Raw genomic sequence first — 21,826 nt, 5'->3', positions numbered from 1 at the left:
CCTCTCACAACAAGCGACCCTTCTGCCAACAGCAATTTTTTGTACTGATTGTAATGGCTCTGACTACTTGGTAAGTAACCAAAGGAAGGAAGGGTGTATTTTGGCTCATGGTTTGAGGGAAAACAGTCCATTGTGGCGAGGAAGATATGGTGGCAGAAATGTGGGACAGGTCGTCATACCACTTGCCATCAGCAAGCAGAAAGAGATGAATGCTGGTCCCAGTCCTCATTCTTTCTTCACTGTTTCAGCCTGGGTCCCCAGCCTGTGGGATGCTGCAGCCCACACTCAGCTTTCCTTCCTTAGTTAAAGGTCTCTGGGAAACATTAGCATGGGTGTGCTCAAGGCTTGTCTGCTTCCCAGCACCCACTTGGTAGCTCACAGTCTCCTGCAACTCCAGTTCCAGGGCATCCAATACCATTTTCTCACCTCCATGGACACCAGGCACACACATCATGCAAACATATACATGCAAGCAAATGCTTATAAACTTTGACTTTGGTCGTTTCTTTTTTAAAAAGCAAAATTAATGCAATGCTGAAATGAATGTTTACTGTATTGAAGTTCAAAGGAAATATTAACTGGACTAGTCTCAAGCCTTCTGTTTTTTTGTTTGTTTGTTTTGTTTTTTTTGTTTTTGTTTTTTGGTTTTTCGAGACAGGGTTTCTCTGTTAGCCTTGGCTGTCCTGGAACTCACTCTGTAGACCAGGCTGGCCTTGAACTCAAAAATCCGCCTGCCTTTGCCTCCCAAGTGCTGGGACTAAAGGCCTGGGCCACCACTGCCCAGCAAGCCTTCTGTTTTGAATAAAACTTTGAAGGTTGGGCTTTTCTTCTTCCGACTTTCCTGGTATTCTTAGGGATGAGTTAGCCGACTGGATCTGGATGGCCAATGTCTTTTCTTTCTCCCCTAAACTCTATATAAGCCAAAGTATAAAGGCTTTTATGCTGGACGTTCATAGGTTTCAAGTCACTCTCTGTGTGGGGCTTCATTCAGCTTCAAAGATGACTGGTTTTTGTTGTTTGTTTTTGAGACAGGGGTTTTTTGTATAGCTCTAGCTGTACTGGAACTCAGAGATATCCACCTGCCTCTGCCTCCTGAGTGCTGGGATTAAAGGCATGTGTCACCTGCTGCCTTTTTTGATGTTATGTGTTTGTGTGTCTGTCAGAGGCTAGAGCAGGGCGTCAGATCCTTAGCAGCTGTAGCTACAAGTGGTTTTGAGCTGCCAATATGAGGGCAAGCATAGTCCGTGCTCTTAACTGGGCGTCTCTCTAGTAGTGGCTTTGTTGCTTTTTGAGATAGGGTCCTGCACTTTGAATGGAAGGTTGAGTGCTCTAGTTACTGCCCTGAGGAATGCTGGATCCTGTGAGCTGTGTGGAATGTATCCTACGAGACAGAGAAGTAAGTGGATTGCGCCTATTCTGATAAATTGCATCGATAGAAGGGTTGAAAGCTGCAGAGCCGGGAGAGGGAGTCAGGGATGAATAACCCTTTGAAGAAATTGCAGCCTGAGAGATTTTTAAGGAGTGCATAATGCCATGTTATCTAAAACTTGAGGGGATGGAGAGATGGCCTGAGGGTGGGGAGCTCATCACGTGTCCTCCAGTCTCTACACTCCCCAGAGGGGCAGAAACATTCTGGGCAAAATGTCTATCTCCAGTTCAAAGCAAAGATCAGCTGTCTGCCCTGATCTCAGTGCACATCGTATTTCTTCTTTCTGTATGGTGCTGGTACCTGAGGCACAGGAGACATCTGATCTACCACCACGGCACCACATACCCACTGGTTCCTAAGAGTAATTCAAGTAAGTACCAGGTTATGTGGATGCATGTCTCTGTGGAGGCCAGAGGACATCAAGTGTCCCACTTCCAGCAACATCCCTGTCTTTTCTTTTTTTCAAACAGGGTTTCTCAGTGTAGCCCTGGCTATCCTGGAACTCACTTTGTAGACCAGGCTGGTTGTGAACTCAGAGACATCCACCTGCCTCTGCTTTTCCACTACTGGAATCAAAGGCCACCACTCCTAGCCCCAACACTGGGTTTTTAAGGGACTGAAACAAACCTACATGTAAGGTGTCAGAGATAGATGCTAAAAGCTTAACAGGCAAAGTGTATTTGCGCTGAGAACAGAGAAATGGGAGGCATCCTTTCTTGTGGGGTGTGGGTGTAGGGTGTTGGTGTTTCAGGGAAGCAGGCTCAGCCAGGGCTTACACCCTACACACTTCCATTCACATTTTATTAAGTTCAAGGACCGGTTACAATGGGTGGAGGGGGTGGGAAGGTCCCACCCCACCCCCACCTTCACTGGCACACAATAAACAAATAAATAACTGGGAAGGGGCAGGTGGAGAGGGGCACGGCAAAAACTGACTGCAGGCGGGGACATGAGGGCCCCTCCAAGCTGAAAAAGCCATCAACACTGGATGACACTAAGATGGGAGTGGGAACCTCTTCATACCACTCCAGGGCCACACAGGGGCCCACTGAGTAGTCTGTGGAAGGGGGTGACTTCAAGGTTGACCCTCTGAGATGAGGTCTGACTGCAACCCAGGTCACCAGACTCAGCCTCCCAAGTGCTCTACTTATGGGCATTCATCACCCTGCCCTGCTAGGACCTGGCCCCTTGACTGATCCAGTCAAGGCCAGGATTGTCAAAAGGCCACAACGCTCTTGGACTTGTAGATTGTTCTATTTGGGATCTAAGAGGCCAGTGGATTGTTAACTGTCGTCCTGATGGACACTCAGCCTCTGACTGGCTCTCTGGGGCTCCAGGATACGCAAGGCATTCTGTAAGCTCCTGCTTGTTCCACTGAAGGCCCACTCTGAGACACTAATAGGCCAGCAGCACCAGCAGCTTCCCTTCCATAGGCCTGCTCAGGCCAGAATGGGCCAGAGTTCCCTAGACCTCTGATTGGCCAACAAGGACCCAGGGACAGGGCACTAAGGGTCCCAGAGAATGGGAGGAGCTTAGGGACTCAAGGTTGGAAGAAAATCTTCATTTGGCTTCCGGGCCCAAGGACAGGAGGTGGACAGCGCAGGGAACAAGGCCACCTGGTGGGGTCAGGCCAGGGTGAACCTTCAAGATGTGGGGGGACAGCTTCTGAAGAGCAGTGTCCAGCCACGGCTAGGAGGGGTGTGAGAGCCCACAAAGCTTCCTGGATCCCAGCCTCCCTTCACTGGGGTATAGACACCCATGCCAGAAAGCCCATGGTACTGAATGTGACTCCTGGTCTGTCACCTCCATCTACAGGATCAGGGACCAGGGGAGGTGTGCTCAGTCCTCCAGCCCCTCCATTAAGTCTGCAATGCTCTCCACATAGTAGTGAGGCACAAGGTCGTGCTGGCCAGCCGCCAGGTAAGCCTGGGCTTCTTCGAGGCTCGAGACGCCTGTGAGCGTGAGCACGGTGGTCATGCCACAGCGGTGGCCAAAGAGTATGTCGGTCTCCAGGCGGTCCCCCACCATCAGCGTGCGGGCAGGGTCCACACTGAAGTCTTCCGTGATGCACTGGAACATGTAAGGGCTGGGCTTGCCCACCACCAGGGCCTGACGTCCTGAGGCTGTCTCCACCGCAGCAGCCAGGCTTCCGGTACCTGTGGGGAGGGGGATACTTGGTCAGCAAGAGGGCAGCAGCTGGGTCAGACCTAAAGGTTGGGCACTGCCTGTCCTAGACAACTGAATTCAAAATCACCACTGCTCTGAGCACACTCTGCCTTAGTTTCTCAATCTAACATGAAGCTGGCAACGGCACTCACCTCCTGGGTTTAAGTAAGCCCTTCGGCCTCTCTGACTTTCTCTGAACTGTGGGTAAGATGAGGACCCAAGTAACACTTCCCCTGAAGGGATGCTGTGGGAAGGGCATTTAGCAGTGGTGGTTACTGCTCCAAGAAGCCACGCTTGTAGCATGGAAAATTGGCATGGCCAGCCTGGAATGTAGCAAGGCCCAGAAATGTCCACACCTCTGACCCTGTCAGCCTTGCAGGGAAAAGTATACCCTAGAGAAAATTTCAGCTGGAGACAAAAAGCTACACCCTGGAAGATGTCTGCGGCCACAGTGAGCATGGGAAGTAAGCAAAGCTGGGAAAGAAGCCAGAGAATCTGACAAGAGGCCTGTTTAGGTGCTGCCTCCCAGCCAGCACCAATCTCCTGGCACAATGAGTCTCCTATTCCTGCCCACTGGCATGACCTTGTGCCAGACATTCTGCCTTTACACCAACACCCACAACCCACAACTAAATGAAGAGAAGTGGCACCATTTACTCAGTGCACTGAAAGCCCATTTTACAGATGAGAAGGCCGAGGCCCCACGCCATTAAGAAATCTGCCCAGACAGGCAGATTTCTGAGTTCGAGGCCAGCCTGGTCTAACAGAGTGAGTTCCAGGACAGCCAGGGCTACACAGAGAAACCCTGTCTCGAAAAACCAAAAAAAAAAAAAAAAAAGAAAGAAAAAAAAAAAAGAAATCTGCCCAGAGCTGAATTTCCTCAGTGTGTTGGTTTGAATGTGATTACCCACAGTATTGTTTGGACAGTTTGAAAGACATGGCTGTGCAGGAGGAAAGGCACTGCTGGAGACAAGCTTTGAAGTCTCAAAGCTTCCCACCATCCCCAGGGTATACTCTCTCTTTTTTTTTTTTTTTAGAGACAGGGTTTCTCTGTGTAGCCCTGGCTGTCCTGGAACTCACTCTGTAGACCAGGCTGGCCTTGAACTCAGAAATCCACCTGCCTCTGCCTCTCAAGTGCTGGGATTAAAGGCGTGCACCACCACTGCCTGCCTAGGGTATACTCTCAGTTTGCTACTGAGCTTCCAACTTTGAGTCACCAAGTCCACCACTTGTGTTCCCCACCACCAACTCCTCTCCCTCTGGAAACATAAGCCCCCAATAAACTGTTCCTTCTGCAGGCTTGGTCATGGTGCTTTATCGCAGCAACAGGAAAGGAACTAACATTTGAGAGTGGCATAAGACTCGCCCACCCGACCTTAAAGCTCAGGGCCTCCTCTTTCCACCTCATAGGTGCATCACTGCACTACAGCAGCCAGGGATATCGAGGAGGAGTTGCAACAGTGGCCAGGGCACAGGCAGAGGACCTGAGCCTCACGCCGGGAAGTGGTGGCTCACACTTTTAATCCCAGCACTTGGGAGGCAGGCCGAGGCTGAGACCCTGTCTTAAATACACAAAAGTAAACAAAAAGATTGTCCCCAGCTACCAGGGCAGAGCTGGTTCCTCTTGGCCCCACATCTACAGCTAAGTTTCCAACAGTCAACCTGATGGCTGGGCAGGGAGCATTCCAGTAGGGGAGCCCATCAATTAACACGTAACTCAAGGCCCCTGTGTGTGTCGGCATATTCCTACAGTGGCGGCCATGTCTACGTACTTGCCAGCTCAGGGGGCTGCCGGTGGCAAACAAGCACCATTTTGCAGGCCCATGACAAAGGGGGAGAGCTGGGGTGGGGCCTCCACATAACTGTAGATCTGATGGATAATGGAAACCTTGGTTAATGACTGTCTACCTGCCCCTGCTCCTGGGCTACAGCACATGGCCACCAGGCATTTGGTAATCAATGTTAGGAAGCCACATCACTCACAAATGAGGCTGCAAGCCTGTGCCTGTTGAAGCTCTGTCTCCCCCTCCAGGCAGCAGGAGTAACCAGCAGGTTGGGTGTGAGTACAGCTAGGTGCGTTAGCAGACAGAAGCCAGGTCCTGCCTCTCCCAAGCTCCTCAGACCACTCTTCAAGGAACCCCTGAGACACTCTTGCCCCATAGCCTCACCCCAAGCTTTTTGGGAAATCCGACTAAACTGATGGGGAAAGGATGCTGCAGCTGCTAGCATGACCTCTCGCCTAGATCTGTGGGGAGAAGGCTCCTGAGTGAGGTGGAAAGTACGTCTCAGGTGGAGCCAGGAGCCAAGAGCCAGGAGAGGCCCTGACAGTAACTTCCTTTATCGGCTATACCATCCTGACAGTGGGCCAATTATCTCTTTGCTCACTGTCATCCTGCCTTGCAACATGCCTCCTCCGGGAAGACTTCCCAGATCCCTCCACATGCATCCAGTTCACCGCCCCATCTCAAACCTGTGACTACCTCACTTCCTGCAAAACCACCCTGCAGAACCCCAGAATTTGGTATCAAGGACTGTCTGGGCCAACGGCTAGCATAACGGATGTGGCAGAGTTATGTACATGCCTTCTCTAGAGGAACCAAACCTGTCTACAGACAGTCATCACGATCTGCTCGTCTCTGCTGCCCCCACCTCTTGGCTCATTCCTACTGTCTAGGTGCAGGCCTGAGTGTACTCCTAGTAACAACAGCCCGGACTGTTCTTGGATGGATGAATGGGGGTTGTTCCAAAGGCCAAGTTCAGGTTCCCCTGCTCTATGCTGAGTATTCTCTGGCAGCTCACTTCCCTTGAGCATCGATTTCTTTAGCTGAGAAATGGGCCAACGCTCTTATTTTTTTTTTAAGTAATCTGGAAAGGAAGTGAAGACACCATTAAGGGGCTTCGGGAAGCTATTAATAAACTGGAAGGCTGGGTTCAGGAGCCCAGGGTTGGCCGGCATGGTGAAGAGACACACTCGAAACCAGGCTCCGAGGTTATGTAACTCCCGGGGTTAACCAAATCGGGCCAGAATTGGAGCTGAGATCAAGCTTCACTACCCTCCAGGCTCCCCACTGGCCTCCATCCTGATTCTGGATGCGCGGATCCAGCTCTCCACCTCCATCATCCTTCCAGAAGGCTTCTACAAACCCACCTGCAAAGTGGGTGGGGCCAATGACAAAAGCCCAGGAGGCCAGTTCCAAACCTGGATCCCACCTGCAATTCCCTGAGCTACAGTGAGCCTAAGGCGGCTCGTCTGTCAAACTGGTCCTCGGCCACTACCCGACAGACAGCAGCTGCAGGAATTCTGAGACGCGCGTCGGCGCCCTGCACGCATCCCCGCGCCAAGTCCCGCGCTCACCGGGGGTCCGGCTTCCGTCACTGAGCGGGTGCCAAGGATCGGGATCGGTGGCCACGAGCAGGCAGTCGGGGTCGCGCAGGTGCGCGCACGCCTCGGTCAACCTGGCGAAGGAAAAATGCTCGTCGTAGCCTACGAGCACGGCGCGCACGCGCGGGTTGTCGCCGGGGTCCCCCGCCAGGCGCAACCCCGCGGCACGCAGCTCGGCGCGCAGCCCCTCGCCGCCCAGCACGAACACCGAGCCCGGTGCGTCGGGCGGTCCCGGCAGACGCTGGCGCAGGAGGCGCGCGGCACACAGCGCGGAGCTGAAGAGCTGCTCGGCGCGCAGCCCCGCGAAGCCCAGGCGGGCGAAGCGCAGCGCCAGCTCGGGCCGCGCGCGCCGGCTGTTGTTGCTCACGAACAGCGTGTTCTTGCCAGCCCGTGCCAGCCGCTGCAGCAGCTCAGGGGCGCCCGGCACGGTGCGCTCGCCGTTCCACAGCACCCCGTCGCAGTCGAACAAGACTCCCTGCGCCTGGCCCAGCACGTCGCGCAGGGCCGCGCCGCGCAGCCGCTCGCAGCGCGCCATGCAGCCGGCTGGCCGCTCGCACGCGCGCGCTGCGCTGCCTCCGCGGACAAGGGGCAGCTCCACCAATTGGCGCGCAGAACGGGGAGGGGGCGGGGCTACGGACCCAGGCTTCAGCCAATAGCGACTAGGGTTTAGTCGAAGGCTCTAGCCGATCCCGAAGGAGCTCGCAGAAAGGGGCGGGACCGCGGGCGCCACCGGGAGGAGGCGACCAATGGAGAGACAGCCTGAGCTGGAGCGAATCGCCGTGCGCTTCCCAGCCAATTAAAAACGTGGACCATCTGGTTGCTAGGAGAAAACCAGAGGCTGAAAGAGATGTCTTCTGGCCACATCTAGTTGCCCTCGGAACATTGACGCTCATTAGAATCATGTGGATGTGATGGAGCGAGGGCTGCATTATCCGTGTCTTCGCAGGCTGGTCTGGGCTCTTGGGCCTGGTCAGTGATCCTTCTGGTCATCTGACAGTTCTGTGGAGTTCCCGGGGGAACTTGATTTGTTGTTTAATTTCCATTTCGTAAGATGTGTACTTTACAGTTCGATGGCTTTAGATAAATGATTTTAAAAAAACAGATGCAGGGTCAGTGGAATGGTTTAGCAGATGATGGCAGTTTGCTGTCAAGGCTGAGGACCTGAATTCTTTCTTCAGAAACCTCATGGTGGAAAGAGCATACTTCTTCAAGTTGTTTTCTGACCTCCACACAATTGAATGTTAAAACATTCTAGCTGAGCGATGGGAATACGTGTTGTGCCTTTAATCCCAGGACTCAGAATCAGAGGCAGGAAGAGCTCTCATTTAGAGCCATCCCAGTCTACAGAGCAAGAAATAGCACATCCAACGGTATACAGAGAAACCCTCTCAAAAAACCAAAAAAATAAAAAAATCAAATACATGAATATAAGACAGGAACCCAGAGATCTGATTTCATGTTGGGGGAGGGGGGGCACTTGGCATTATTTTGATTGCTAGGGCCAATTAGTTGCCTATGTTATTGATGGGGTGATCCCAGCTGCCTAGGTCTCCATTTCATAGATAGGAGCCTTTTAATCTGTCCATCCTTTGAATAACCAGTAGTTCAAAGTATGGAGACCAGGAATGAATGGGGATCGGTATTGTCATAATATTTTTGTTCTAAGCAGAGGTGTTGCTGTCTAATCCCCAGAGCAACTGAAGTTAAGAGACTAAAAGAAAACATGCCTTTGAGGCCCGATTATTTCCTGTTCTCTGTGCCTTTTGAAATCCATCTTCTTGGCCTAGAAGACCCTGGATAACGTGTCCCCGCCCACGCTAGGCTATTAAATTGGGCTTCCAGCTGCACTGACTCAATCCTGCCAGCCCACTCCCAAAAGACCCTCAGGTGTAGAGCTGAAAGGGGTGTTAGTCTGGACCTACACAGAGCAGATCAGCGAAGGCCATGGGTAGATCAATCCTTGCTCCTGGGAAACTTGTGTGTTTATGTGTGCACGGGTGCTTTGATTTTCAGAACACAGACTGGGTGAAATTACTAGACTGTCTCAGAGGAGAAACCCATGATCCTGAGAGGCTGAGCAAACTGCCCTGAGTGGGAGGGGGAGGGTAAGAGTCCAGGCTCAGGTGCTTCATCTCAGGCCCAGGATTTGCTGGCCATGGCCTGTGCAGTCCCTTCTCACTGGCTTCAGAAACTTTACCTGCAGGTGGTGCTCGTATCTCAATGAGAAACTAGTTTATGGAAGCCATACTCAGACAAGCAGCTCTGAGAAAAAGGGCTCTTCAAATCAGGAAGGCAGCAGATACTCTATCTGTCCCCTTTCCTCCTTATGGAAGCAGATTCTGTATCTCCAGGAGAGAAAGCTATTGTTTGGCCAGTTACTCCAGTTTTGTTAAAAATAATTTATTTACGAGCCTTACAAAAATACATTGGCAAGAGAAAAAATAAAAGTCCTGTACGAACAGGCAAGTCAGTCCTTCCTTCTGATAGCTCTCTTGAGACCCTGCCAGAGAGTGTGGAGTCAGGTGGGAACCCCAAGCTCAAATGGAAGAGGATCAGGTCAGAAATTAGAGGGCTGGCCTGAGCCCTCCTGGCCATAGTGGCCGGCCCAGCAGGCACCTAGGCACAGGCGAGGGCTGTCCTGGGAGGATAAGGGAGGAAGGAGGGAGGGAGAGAAAGGGGACACTGAGGACTTGCCAGGCAGGAGGGCCTGCTTAATCTGCCTCAGAAATGAGGCCCCTGGGCCGGGGCTGGGGTGGCAGAGCTGGGGGAGGGGGGTGCCCACCCACAACCTCAGGGCTTCCTCCATCCTCCGTAGCTGCTCCCTGGTCCACCTGAGCAGGCATGTGTGAAATGACTAGGCCAGGGGAGGCTGGTAAACGGCGGCTCTGGCGCCGGGCAGGCTGTGGAGGAACAGGGGGTAATGGGGGAGGTACGGTGGGGGCCCGGAGGCTAGTGCCCACCAGACGTCGTGGCAGAGCTTGGGGAGTGCCAGGGCTGACAGAGCCAGAGGCCAGGGATGGAGCTGGAGGGGATGAGCGTGAGCTGGAGGGCTGGGGAGGTGGCATGGTAGGCCGGGCTGGTGCTGGGCGCTTGGCTGTGGAGGAAGCAAAACAGAGGAAAGTTAGGGGTTCACATATCCGTGTACATCACATGCTCATAGTCCGGCATCTGGGACTTTATACACTCCTTCTGGGAGGATGAGCTTTCACTTTCCACAGTGGGTCCTCATAACGGTGGTGCTCCCTGGTGGTCCTCCTCTGTGGTGAAAATGCTCCCTAGTGGTCCTCCTCTATGTTCCTCTCAGCTTCAGTAGATCCCCCAGATCCCACCCTAGTTATGCTGTCAGTCACCTTCCTCAGAGAACCTGTCCTCTCAACTGTCTTGTCCATCTTTCTAGTGTCCCTCCCTAGAACATAAACCCAACATGGACACTAGTTAGCTCAGTCTAGGCTTCAAGCAGGAGGCTACATATCTGTTGAATAAATGCTTCCTGTCCCTGCTGACACATGGGTCCTGCTTGCCTCTCAGAAGCCCCAGGTCCTCAGGCAAGTTTCAATCTTGTGAGGTAGTTGGGGACCAGGGAGGAGGCTAGGTGGAGCTGAGAACAAAACTCTCCCTGGCTCTGTGGACTCAGGTGACTGGAATGGTTCATTTGCTCTCTGGGACCTGTTTCCTCACTGGTTAATCATCTGCAAGCTCGGGTGACTCTGGTAGTGCCCTGGCTTCCAGGTCCCTGTGTGGCCTGTAGACTTCTGTGGCTGTTCCCCTGGCTCGGCAATGATGCACTCAGTTCTAAGGCCCTTTGTCAGAACTGCGTGGTTGGGGTCGGGCTCCCCAGTGAACTCATCCCCGTGAGAATCCCTGGCCTCTTACCTATCCATCCTGGGCCAGACTGGCAAGAGTGTGCCAGGGAAGCTCAGGAGCCTCCAGACTCCTCCCAACTGTCTCTCTTCCCTCTACCTTAAGTACAGTACAGTCCTTCATAGTCCTTGGGCTTCCGGAGGGCTGGAACACCCACCACACTCACACTGACCTCCTTTCTCTAGCACTTCCTGTGTGTCAGAGCCCTGCACACTCCCTGAAGTCCCAGCTCTTCAAGGTCGGGGCAATTACAGTTCTGCCGCAGAGTGTGACGCTCAGCCAGGCTGCACCACCTGCCCAAGGAATGAGCTGGAAGCTGGGTCCAGGTGCCGGGCAGCAAACCCCAAGCTTCTCACTGTCTAATGCTGGCCTCTCTTGGGGGAGGGGTGCAGAGAGGGGAGGGGAGGGAGCTCCCACTCCGACTCTTCTCTCCCACACCCAACTTACTCTTTCGAGTCATGTCCTCTGCAGAAGCAGCTGTTTCTGTGGGGCTCCTGCTGACCTTGGGAGAAGTTGGTTTGGGCAATTCAGACTCTGTCCTGTCACGGGAAAGGGAAGTGCAACAATCAAGCTCGGCCATTTCCTAGGATCCCACATGACTCCAAAGCGTTGAGTGGAAGGACTTGCTTCCCACCACCTATGGCTGCACCAAGAATGTGTCCTCGGTCTTTTGTCTTTAGACTAGATACTTGTATTAGTGGGATTTGTGTCCATTAAGCCTGGCTTACTCTACTTGCCAACTTGACACGACCCAGAGTCACATGGGAAGAGGGGGTCATCCAAATCAGACTGGCCCGAGGCCATGTAGGTGGGGGACGCTCGGTTAGGAACTGTCTTGACTGCCGATCGATGTGGGAAGGACCAGCTCACTGTGGGCTGCGCTGCCTCCGGACAACCATCCTGAGTTGTGTAAGAAAGCTGGCTGGGTACCAACCAGGGCAGACGAGGCAGTAAGCAACGACTTCCGGGGCTCCTGCCTCTGCTCCTGCTTGAGACCCTGCCTCCCTGATAGACCGATAGGTGAAGTATAAGCCAAGTGAACTCTTTCCCTCCCAAGTTGTTTTGGTCACAGTGTTTATCAAAGCAACAGAGAGTAAACTGGTAGAAAGCCCAGGACTGAGATGTAACCTGTGGGGCAGTCCCACAGAGGTGGGAAGCAAGCCTCTGGCTTTTTCAAGTGATCTTTTTTGAGACTGTCTAGTTCTCAGACAGCCTAGGCTGGCCTTGAACTTTCCATCCATGTAGGGGAAGATGGTCCTGAACTCCTGATCCTTCTGCCTCCACCTCTGCAGTGCTGAGAAGTGCCATCATGGCCATTTTATACAGCACTGAGGCTCGAATCCAGCCTTCCGGTGCGCTAGGCAACCAACTAAGCCACACCCCTAGGCCCCCATGTGATCTGGAGGGGATGTTCTGCCAACAGAAGTCAGAGAGTATGTGAGCAGCAGTTGAAAGAGTCTGGCTTCCTAAATGTCCTTTGGCCATTTCCCCAGAGAGGCCTTCCTTTCCTACCCGGCTGGTACAGATCTCTGTGCTGCCCCGTATACTGTGTAACCCTCCAGCAGAGCGAGCATCCTGACATCACAGGGATGTAGATGGGACATGTCCACTCTCCCTGCCTCACCCAAGGCAGAGGGTGAGAGTGGCATATACCCACCTCATCCGAGGCAGTCCACGTCCATGGTGTGGGTCACTGAGAAACATTGGTCTGCCACAAAGCCTTTCAGACTACAGAAAAGTTATAGATCCCAACTGTCCCCTCCCAATTCCCTAAATTTCCAGGGCATGAACAATGAATGCCTGGGGCCACAGAGTAGGTGTTGTAGAAATAGCCCTACAATAAAGAGGGGAACATGTTTAAGGTTGAGAGCAGGCTCCTCCCACCTACTCCAACCCGTGGGACAATGTTACATTCCTAAACCCTCAGAGAGAGCGCCCCAGGCTAGGAGTACATTCCTCATAGTTAGCTCCTACCTTTCTTTGACAGCCATTGAGGCTGGAGCTGGAGTGGCGGCTGGGGTGGTGGCCGGGGCAAGCACAGCAACAGGTGGCAATTCCTCTGAGACCTGCTGGCTACTGACCTTCTCCTGGGAGGCCAGGCCTGAGAAGATGCCTGACACATTGAAGTTGATATCTAGAGGCAGAATGAACAGGGATCAAGTTCAGAGCCTTGGCCAAACCTACCTGTCCAGAGCCAGGGCTATTCTCTTTCCCTGAAATGATGAGACTTCTCTTTGCCTTCCTACTCCCATGGGTCAGACAGCACTGTTCCCATTTCACAGATGAGAAACTGAGGCTCAGTGCAGAAAAAGCAGCTTCCTCTAAGCCACATGGAGAATCTTGGGGGCAATCAGGGACTAAGGCTGGACCGTAGTCCAGAAGCTGGTGGAAGTGGGGACTAGAGATGACATAAGTAAAGGACATCACCTCCAGGAAAGAGTGTGTCTGCATTCTGTATCAGCGCCTCGACAACACCCACCACCTGAATGGAGGACACAGAGGCAGCGTCCAGCTGGGCCTGGTCCCTGGCACAAAAGAGAAGCAAGAGTTTTAATGACGCTAACATTGTGCGACTCTGCTGGGCGTGGTTGACGGCACACGTGTGGTTCACATACCCCATCTCCCACTTCTTTACCTATGACAGATATCACTAATCAATTCTGGGCTCTTTCCCCAGGTCTTGGATTGACTTCCTCCCCCTCCCCCTCTCAACAACTACAATTCAGCACATGGGATGAGTCCTTGTCATCCATCTGTGGCCTGAAAAGTGGAGGTGACTTCTCATGTATCATTGAACTTCACAGTTTGTAAAGCATTTCCCATCTAAATCCTACAGTGACACCTATCCCCCCGCCCCCTTAGAATTTACATCATGTCTCCCCAACTGACAGACGAGGAAGTGACTCCCAAGGCCCACGTCTGAAGGTTGGGAGTGAGGCTTCAATCACACCTCACGGTTTTGAGCACAGGTATTCCTCCGACCCCTCCCTCTACCCTGTTCCCTCAGACGGCTCTCCCCAGAGCAGGTTCAGGTTTAAGAACTGCTCAGCCCACTGCAAAAACAGACAATGGAGGTCTGGGCAAATCAGCAGTTGGCGACAAGCTGGGGACGAGCTGGGGACAGGCTCCCTGGGCTCACCCTTCTTTCTCAGGAGGCCACAGCAGGTTGGGTCCCAGGACAATGGCGATGTTGCTGGGCGTCATCTTGTTCACGTCCTGCTCCTCTGCCAGCAGTGCCAGGAACTTCATCAGGTACCTGAGTGGGCGGGAGAGCATCATAAATGCTCATGAATGTCCTTAAAGGCCCAAGAACGTCCTAACCCAAGGGTTGCAGAGGGGAACGGATATGGCATGGTTATGGTTTTTACTAGCTAAGTGCCCTGATCTGTTGTTTTGAGTCAAGTTGAGAATCTTCTGGCTGCCACAAGCAGTAGGGACTGGCTCCAGTGCTGACACTGAACTGCCTGCCCAGGGTCCCAGAATGGCAGGGGTGGGGTCTGCAGTCAGGCAATATGGTTTCACAGGTTCAGTAGGGTTTTCTGCTTGCTTTTTTTTTTTTGGTTTTTCAAGACAGGGTTTCTCTGTGTAGCCCTGGCTGTCCTGGAACTCACTCTGTAGACCAGGCTGGCCTCAAACTCAGAAATCCGCCTGCTTCTGCCTCCCAAGTGCTGGGATTAAAGGCGTGCGCCACCACTGCCCAGCTTCTGCTTGCTTTTTAACACAAAGTCTCATAGCCCAGCTTGGCCTCAAACTCTATATAGCCAAAGACGACCGTGAGCCCTGCTCCTCATGCCTGTGTGACTGCAGGTATGCACCAACACCTCCAGTTCACAGCACGCTGAGAATCAAACCTGAAGGTCAAACCCAGGGTTTCTCTGTATAGCCCTGGCTATCCCAGAACTTGATCTGTAGATCAGGGTAGATCAGGCAGGCCTTGAATCCAGAGATGCACCTGCCTCTGCCTCTCGAGTGCTGGCAAGGTAGGCATGAGCCATTGCACCTTACTGGGTTTGTCTGCTCTGGTATCTGGTCTAGTGTAAAACACAGGAACAGGACATCACAGCCGAGGTTCTATGCTCACGAGCACAGCACAGGATAGAGCCAAACCTGAAGCTGTGTGTGTGTGTGTGTGTGTGTGTGTGTGTGTGTGTGTGTGTGTGTGAGAGAGAGAGAGAGAGAGAGAGAGAGAGAGAGAGAGAGAGAGCATGCATGCACGCAGGGCTCACCTGAGGTTGTTGAAGTTCTCTTGGGGTAGACGGCTGCAAACATCATGGAGGGCTTCCAGGCGGGCTCCTAGCTCTTTCAGGCTGAGGAGGGAGAGTCACCAATGCACCGATGAAGGGCCATGTTTCCAGAGCTTTCACCGTCCTGCCCTCTACCCCCGCCTCCTCACCTAGCTGCTCTCATCCAGTCATCATAGAGGTCAGAGGTCATCAGAGGCTCTGGCAGCTCCCTGAGATAGGACTTGAGGGCACCTGAAACAAGGCAGGGGAAAGTCTTGGGCAGCCTGAGGACCCAGCTCTCTCTACTTAGAAGGAACCTCTAGTCTGTATTCATACTAAGTCTTCATGTCTTAGTCTGATAGTTTTTGGGTTATAGACCCTTTTAGCATAGTATTTTAGCAAGGTTATCCACAAAAAAATATGCAAATACATTTCAGAGGTTCATCACAGATCTGCAATAGCCACATCTAAGTGCCCCATCGTGTTTCTTTGGTAACATTATCAGGCCTAAAGCCAAATGTTTTAGATACCTTAGATACCTTTAGATTACCTTAGATAGCTCTGCTCCCCCCTCCCCCTTCTGCCTAGAGCTCCCAGGGGATCAGGTACCTGCTACGGCATGGGGGTCTGAGCAGAATTCCTCTAGGCTGTGGGGATCTGAGGCCATGGTCTGCTTAAGGCGCTTCAGCACAGAGGCCCCAGCAGCCAGACGGAAGAGGCCCTAGGATGCAGGAAGGAACACACTGAGCGTCATAGAGGGCAGGGCAGGAGCAGGCTGCCGGGCCTCAATGTCCCCACTGGTGGTTGGTCAGTAGTCATGATGGTGTCTATGGACCCTCCCAACTCCCAAGGTCTGGAACCCTGAGCACAGGGCAGGACTGGGAAGTGCGTGGGGCTCGGAGATCAGTGAGGACAGTAGTCTTGTTGTGGGGGTAGGGGAAGGAAGGCTCAGCATGGTTGGTGGGAGCCTGCAATACACTCATGGTTGGGCCATTTTCACCTACAGGTCCTTTTTTGTTTTTTTTTTTTCTGGAAAGGTCCAAGGACTAGACAAGGACCCTGGGATCCTAAGGTGATTGTGGGCCCATTTAATCTTTGACTCCCCCTCGCCAAACAGGGCCCAAGAGGATCTTATAGCAAAGACTGCTAAGTAGCTGTGGGACAGTACCAGGCCTCTGAAATGTTACTCAGTGAGGCAGAGTCCAGCTCAGCAGCGAGAGGCTAAGCCTCTCAAAGAAGGAAACTACGGGTACCAGCATGGGGGCAGCATGGGGCCTCATCACTCCCCCACCCCTCATGCCTCAGTTCCCACCTCCTCCTGCATGCCCTCTGACAGCAGCAACAAGACGCAGGCCTCGATGGGCAGGGCAATGTCACGGCCTAGGTCTTGCAGGTGGGTTCTCAGGGACACCCCATAAACCCTGGAGATGGGGGCGGCCATCAAGGGGGAGGAGTCTGTGGAAATGAGACACATCAGTAGCCTGGTTTTTTTTTTTTTTCTGCCCCAGGCAGTAGGGCCAGGGCAAACAGGGCACCTCCAGGAATCCGCCTTTCATCCTGTTTCAGTGCCACACACACAACCATCTTGTTTCTGCCCACCTCCACTGTTCTGCCTAGTCCAGATCCCAACCTTCTAGAAGGTCTCTTGGTTCCTGTTCTGTTTCTTCTCCATCCTCCATTGCAGCAGAAAGTCAGCCCATGGAGACCTAATCCAGCCCTCTCCCAGCTCCCAGTACATATACAGCTCCTTACTGCCTTTCAGGATAAGAAGCAAACTTTTTTTTTTTTTTGCTTTTGTTTTTCAAGACAGGGTAGCATCCTGGCTGTCCAGGAACTCTATGCAGACTAGGCTGGCTTCAAACTCAGATCCACCTGTCTCTGCCACCCAAGTGCCCAGATTAAAGGTGTTTGCCACTCTGCCCGGCTAAGGGGCAAACTTTTACAGAGCTCATAGCATAGTAGGGTCAGAGGTGTGAGGCTGGCTCACTCAGGTCCCCACCTGCTTGGCTGTGGTTGTCCCTCAGCTCAGCTAGGGCTGTGTCCAGTGAGGTTAGTGACTTGCGATGGTAGTCAGCCTGAATCTCCAGGAGCTGTGAGGACAAAGGCCATCCCCAAGGATATGTGAGGGAAGTGGAGACTTCTCCAGCGTCTCTAGAACACCCACCATCTCTTGGGGTTCCTGAGAGGTGCTTCCCCGTGGCATCCACCCGAGTGAGTTTCAGGCGGCTGGAGCTGGACCGTGGACTCACATGAATAAAGTAGTTGGCGTAGGAGTCCTCCTTGGTGGAGAAGTGATAAAGATCCGCCAGGTACTCGTCCTTGGGGACAGAAGGGAGCGGACCGGTGAGGCTGGGGATCCCGCAGGGAAACTGACAGCTGGCAGGGGGAGAAGCCAGCCCATAGGAACCCCTTAAATTTTTGAGGCTTCTGGTTCTTTATGCTGGGTCCTTGCTCACCATGCAATCACTTTCATTCATTCTTGCTTTACTCTCTCTGGGAACATAATTCATTCATTTCTCAGCAAATACCACTCATTCATTCATTCATTCATTCAACATTGAGCGTCCAGTCAACAACCACATCCCAGCTGTTAATGCACATGATAAGTACTGTAGAGGTCCTAGGTGGTGCCCTACTATGTAGATTCTGCCCCCCAACTGCCTGGGCTTAAAAGTCAGTGCTGCTCGGGCACTTCGATGTTCCCATCTGTAAAATGGACCCGCACCTACCGTCTATCCCAAAACACTTCACCTTGCACTGTTCCACTTTTTTCTTCAGCTCCTCCTCTTCCTCCTTCAGCATCTCCACTTTGTTGGCAGTGGTGTTGTAGGTGTGACTGCCTGAGCCACTACCCAGGCCTTGGCTGCTTCCTGAGTTCTTGGCTGCCTGGCTGAGCCTGGGGAGGGTCCCAAGGTGGGTGATCACTGGCCCCATGGCCAGAGCTAAGTGTCCCCTCCACACACGTAATCACACAGGACTCTAGGGTTTACAGAGGCAAAATAGAAATTCCTTGGGCCTCTGCCCCGACTAGGCCAAAGTGCTCTAGGCCTCCCTCTGGTGGTGATCCTGGTGATCGCAACTACTCAGCTCCAGAATGCAGCATAGGAAGGAGCCCTGGAACCATTTAGGGGATCTTGGAGACTAGTGGGTTTCCTAGTTTGGGGTCACCTGTGGCACAGGGGAGCACATACGCACCCTCAAATATATATGTGCCTTTACCATGTGTGTTCTCAAGGACCAGCATGGCCACAAGTACCCAGTGGGGCCTGCAGAGACCTACTATGACATGATCTAGGCTCAAGTGCCCACCTGCTTTTGAGGGTGTTCCAGTCAGACACCAGCTTCTGAAGGCTCTTCTTGTGCTTAAGGATGGCAGGCAGCTCTTCCTGAGGGCAGGCATGGGGAGGGTTGGGGGTCTGGTGGCGGCAGAGACAGCAAAAGGCTGGGGAAGCTGGGGGGAGGGGTGCACAGTCACCTCGCTCAGCCTGCTGAGCGGCTGCAGGACATCCCTCTCCAGGGTCATCTCAAACTCTGCCAGGATTCGGGCCAGCTGGTTCTGGATGGCACAGCTCATCTCCAAGGCCTTCCTGTGGACAGAATCCCAATGGACCAAGGCTGCCTTGGTCCCTCACCACTACCTGGAAACACTTGAAGGTCCCAGTCTGTTTCCTGCTTTCTTGGGTCTTACTGACCTGGGCATTTCTCCCAGCTTGGTCATCATTTTGAGGTAGACACCCTGGCTGATCTGACCCACTCCTTGCTTCCTGGCATTCTCTAGTGAAGAGCCAGGCCCCAACCATGCTCACCCCATGCTGGAATCGGGGTCCAGTTCCTTGAAGCTTTCAGCCATTGTGGTAGAAAGAGCCATGAGAGGAAGCTTCTTCTGCAGGGAGGGCAGGGTGAGTAAGCCTGAGTTTACCAGTTTCCTCCCCCTTACTTGAGCCCAGAGCACCTGGCCAACCCCACACCCCAGCAGAGGGAAGACCCAACTAAACAGGTAAGAGTGGAAACTGGATGACAATGATGGTGTGTGCTCCCCCATACCCCTGCCCACCATGTGTACCAACATGTGTGTACAATCTCTCGAAGACCTGAGATCCCGCCCTCCCTCCCTTACTTAACTGGACAAGAGGGATGATCAATCCCAGGGAGACTAGGAAATTACTATGTAGAGGCGGGGAGCAGTAAGCTGTCCCAAGGTTACACCATTGCAAAGCGGGGGTGTGTGGCTGGGGTGGGGGTGAGATGGCCCTAACTCCTTCCTAGCCTCATGGTTAATCTGGTCACTCTCTGGCTCAAGTTCTCCAAGGTTTCCTATTGCTTCACACCCAGACTCTCCTCTGGGGGGAAGCATGCTTGGTGCCCTCGGCGGACTGAAGAGGGTGCCCTGGGACTGGATAGTGTGAACGATGTGGGTGGTAGGAACTGAACCCAGATCTCTGCGAGAGCAAGTGTTAGCTGAGTGGGACCCTCCAGTTCCAGCCACATGAAGTTTTAACCATCCCCAGACTTCCACTGGGAGTTGTAGAAAACACTCCTTTTACAATCAGAGGGATCCCAAGAGCCACTTTTGTCACCTGTTACCTGTGTGGTCTTGGGCTAGTAAATTTAGATCTCGGTTTCCCATTTTACACAAGTGACTTGCACAAGGGACTATTGCCAGGGCTGTTGCCAGCAGTGGGGGAGACAACGCATCAGCAGTCTTAGCAACAGAGTAGCGGGAGTCAATAAAAGCTGCCTGTTGGTTAACACTGAGCATCCTCCATCCAGCTCAGATGGTGTTCCGCCCACCTGGACCACCCGGGGCCTACTAGCTGGGACCAAAGCTCTGAAGCTGCAGACCTCCCCCCCCAGGGGGCCTCATTCCCTCCCAGAGACCCCACTTACCACCCGCTTGTCCATGTCAGCCCCACTTTGGCCCTGCAGACAGGCTTGCAGCCGTTTGTGAACATTGTGGGCTGCTCGCTTAGCTGGCTCCAACCGCTGCTCTACCTGGGAGGTACAGGGGAGGGGCAAGTGGGGACTGTATATTGTGAGAGGCGCTCCCTCATTGCTCTGCTGTCTCCCCAAGAACAAGAATCACTTTTCTCTTCCCTCCTAGACCTCCCCTGGCCAGCAGGGAATGACACAATCAGGCCCCTGATGGCTGTCCCTGCCTGCCAGGCTCTATACCGACAGCCTGCACGGGCCTGCCTCCCAGCCCAGCCGGCCCAGGCACGTACCTGCTGCAGGTCCTCACCCAAGAACTCGGCAGTCTCCGGGGTGCTGTGGGGGAAGGGGGCTTCTGCTGAGTCAGTCTGGGTTAGGAGACCCACTGCCTCTCTCTAACCCTTGGTATGGAACCTGAGCCCAAGTTGCTTCCAAGACCCACCAAGCCTGGGTAGCCCGTCTATATCGTAGTTGAAGCACATTCCATGGTGGTTAAGAAGATGCATGCCTGTTTCCTCCTCCACCCAGGGCTGTGTCCTGGGAGAGGGTGGACCCATGACACCGAAAAAGCAGGAGGGAGCTACCCAGGGCCCAACTTCGGGACAGAGGAAAAGTTTCTCATCTCCCCATCCCCCAAATTGTTTGCCTGGCCCGGAAAGAGAAAGCTTAAGCTGGCCCCCAGAACGGGAAGTGTGGAAGCTGGTCTCCTCCGGGGTGGCCAGGCCCACAGGCACACGACATTGGACCGCGGCTGTGAGCAGGTCCGGGGACTCTGCCCAAGAATACATAGGGACATGGGTTCAGGGCAAAGTGGCTTGGCTTCGTAGGTACATGTGTTTATGTCACTGTAGGACTGGATCAAGTTTCTGGATACTCAGTCACCTCTCAGGGCCCAAAGAATGGGGAACTCCCAGGATGGGGAAGAGGGACAGAAAGAAGAGCTCCGAGAAACTCCCCAAACTTCCGCTCCCGTAGTTCTGGAGCTGGGGACCAAGGAAACCAAGGGGTGTCTCTACCTGAGCCTACGAAAAGCAGAAGCAGGACCAAATGGCAGGAGGCCCCTGCGTTGGGGGAGGGGACGGACACCCAGAACAGAGCAAGCCCCTCCTCCCCAGGCCAGAACACTGCCAGTCCCTTCCCCCAGGGTCTGGGCCCCCCGATCGGCTCTATTCCTCCCCTTCCTTCCAGTTAGAAGTGGTTAACTGTTCCCATTGTCCGGAGGGGACAAATGAGGTTTCAGGCAGTGCCCTGGCTCAGGGCGCATTCTGCTCTCTGCAGCCTCTCCAACCGGGAATGGAGGTGCCTTCCCCCATCCACCTCTGCAAAAGCCAGCTATGCCTGTGCGACCACAGTAGCTTTAGACCTCAGTGAGCGAGGTCAGGGCTCTGGCATGCCAGAGGGCCGCTGCACAGATGTCTTCGACCTCTTTGACCGGTTCCCCACTCTCCTGCGCCCGCTCAGGTCCAGCGAGACAGCGCGGCTAGAAGAGGGTGACACTCACCGTCCCGAGCTGCCCGTGTGGGCCAGCTGCCGCATGCGGTGCAGCTGCCTCTTCATCATCTTGGGTCCGGGCTGGGGGGCCGAGGAGTCACCTAGGGGGTTGAGGCTGGCAGCCCCCGGCCCAGCCTGCTTCCCCGCGCGCTTCGCCCCGGATGGGTGGGCGGCGCTCTGGCTTCCTGGGCCGGCGCGCTCCTCTGGCTGGTGCTGGCGCGGGCGCTCTCCTCCCCCGCTCACGACTCCGCCCCCGGCCCCCAGGTCACTCCTTTCTCCAAGTTTGGAGTCTCTCTCTCTCTCTCTCTCTCTCTCTCTCTCTCTCTCTCTCTCTCTCTCTCTCTC

The 21,826-nt window shown here is 53.7% G+C and overlaps 2 protein-coding genes across 2 annotated transcripts; both read right to left on the bottom strand.

Moving 5' to 3' along the window:
• Nucleotides 1–2,201: 2,201 nt before the first annotated feature.
• Pdxp (pyridoxal phosphatase) lies at nucleotides 2,202–7,777 on the bottom strand. The gene is made up of 2 exons (XM_034516804.2): nucleotides 6,951–7,777; nucleotides 2,202–3,585 (listed from the first exon to the last, which is right to left on the bottom strand). The coding sequence occupies exons 1-2, from the start codon at nucleotides 7,510–7,512 to the stop codon at nucleotides 3,269–3,271; spliced, it is 879 nt and encodes a 292-aa protein (XP_034372695.1). The 5' UTR covers nucleotides 7,513–7,777; the 3' UTR covers nucleotides 2,202–3,268.
• Nucleotides 7,778–9,356: 1,579 nt separating this feature from the next.
• Sh3bp1 (SH3 domain binding protein 1) lies at nucleotides 9,357–21,692 on the bottom strand. Its single transcript, XM_034517351.2, has 18 exons — nucleotides 21,492–21,692; nucleotides 20,284–20,326; nucleotides 19,949–20,053; nucleotides 18,868–18,944; nucleotides 18,537–18,648; nucleotides 18,371–18,447; nucleotides 17,813–17,957; nucleotides 17,311–17,379; nucleotides 17,061–17,151; nucleotides 16,374–16,516; nucleotides 15,671–15,782; nucleotides 15,232–15,313; nucleotides 15,065–15,145; nucleotides 13,978–14,094; nucleotides 13,266–13,363; nucleotides 12,813–12,972; nucleotides 11,286–11,377; nucleotides 9,357–10,071 (listed from the first exon to the last, which is right to left on the bottom strand). Exons 1-18 carry the CDS (start codon nucleotides 21,548–21,550, stop codon nucleotides 9,689–9,691), a joined length of 2,046 nt encoding a protein of 681 aa, XP_034373242.1. The 5' UTR covers nucleotides 21,551–21,692; the 3' UTR covers nucleotides 9,357–9,688.
• Nucleotides 21,693–21,826: the final 134 nt, after the last annotated feature.

This window comes from Arvicanthis niloticus, chromosome 13 (genome assembly GCF_011762505.2).
Source record: "Arvicanthis niloticus isolate mArvNil1 chromosome 13, mArvNil1.pat.X, whole genome shotgun sequence".
Taxonomy (NCBI): Eukaryota; Metazoa; Chordata; class Mammalia; order Rodentia; family Muridae; genus Arvicanthis; species Arvicanthis niloticus.
The sequence above is the reverse complement of the archived record's forward strand: the minus strand, read 5'-3'. Positions and strand labels throughout refer to the sequence as shown.

What these genes read in the sequence shown, in the direction of transcription:
- Pdxp (XM_034516804.2), bottom strand. Translation starts at nt 7,512, where the DNA reads ATGGCGCGCTGCGAGCGGCTGCGCGGCGCGGCCCTGCGCGACGTGCTG. An exon ending in TGACGGAAGCCGGACCCCCG is followed by an intron (nt 3,586 to 6,950) that starts GTGAGCGCGGGA and finishes CCCTCCCCACAG; the next exon opens with GTACCGGAAGCCTGGCTGCT.
- Sh3bp1 (XM_034517351.2), bottom strand. Translation starts at nt 21,550, where the DNA reads ATGATGAAGAGGCAGCTGCACCGCATGCGGCAGCTGGCCCACACGGGC. An exon ending in CGCTCAGCAGGCTGAGCGAG is followed by an intron (nt 18,448 to 18,536) that starts GTGACTGTGCAC and finishes GCCTGCCCTCAG; the next exon opens with GAAGAGCTGCCTGCCATCCT. An exon ending in AGACACACTCTTTCCTGGAG is followed by an intron (nt 12,973 to 13,265) that starts GTGATGTCCTTT and finishes TTCTGCCTCTAG; the next exon opens with ATATCAACTTCAATGTGTCA.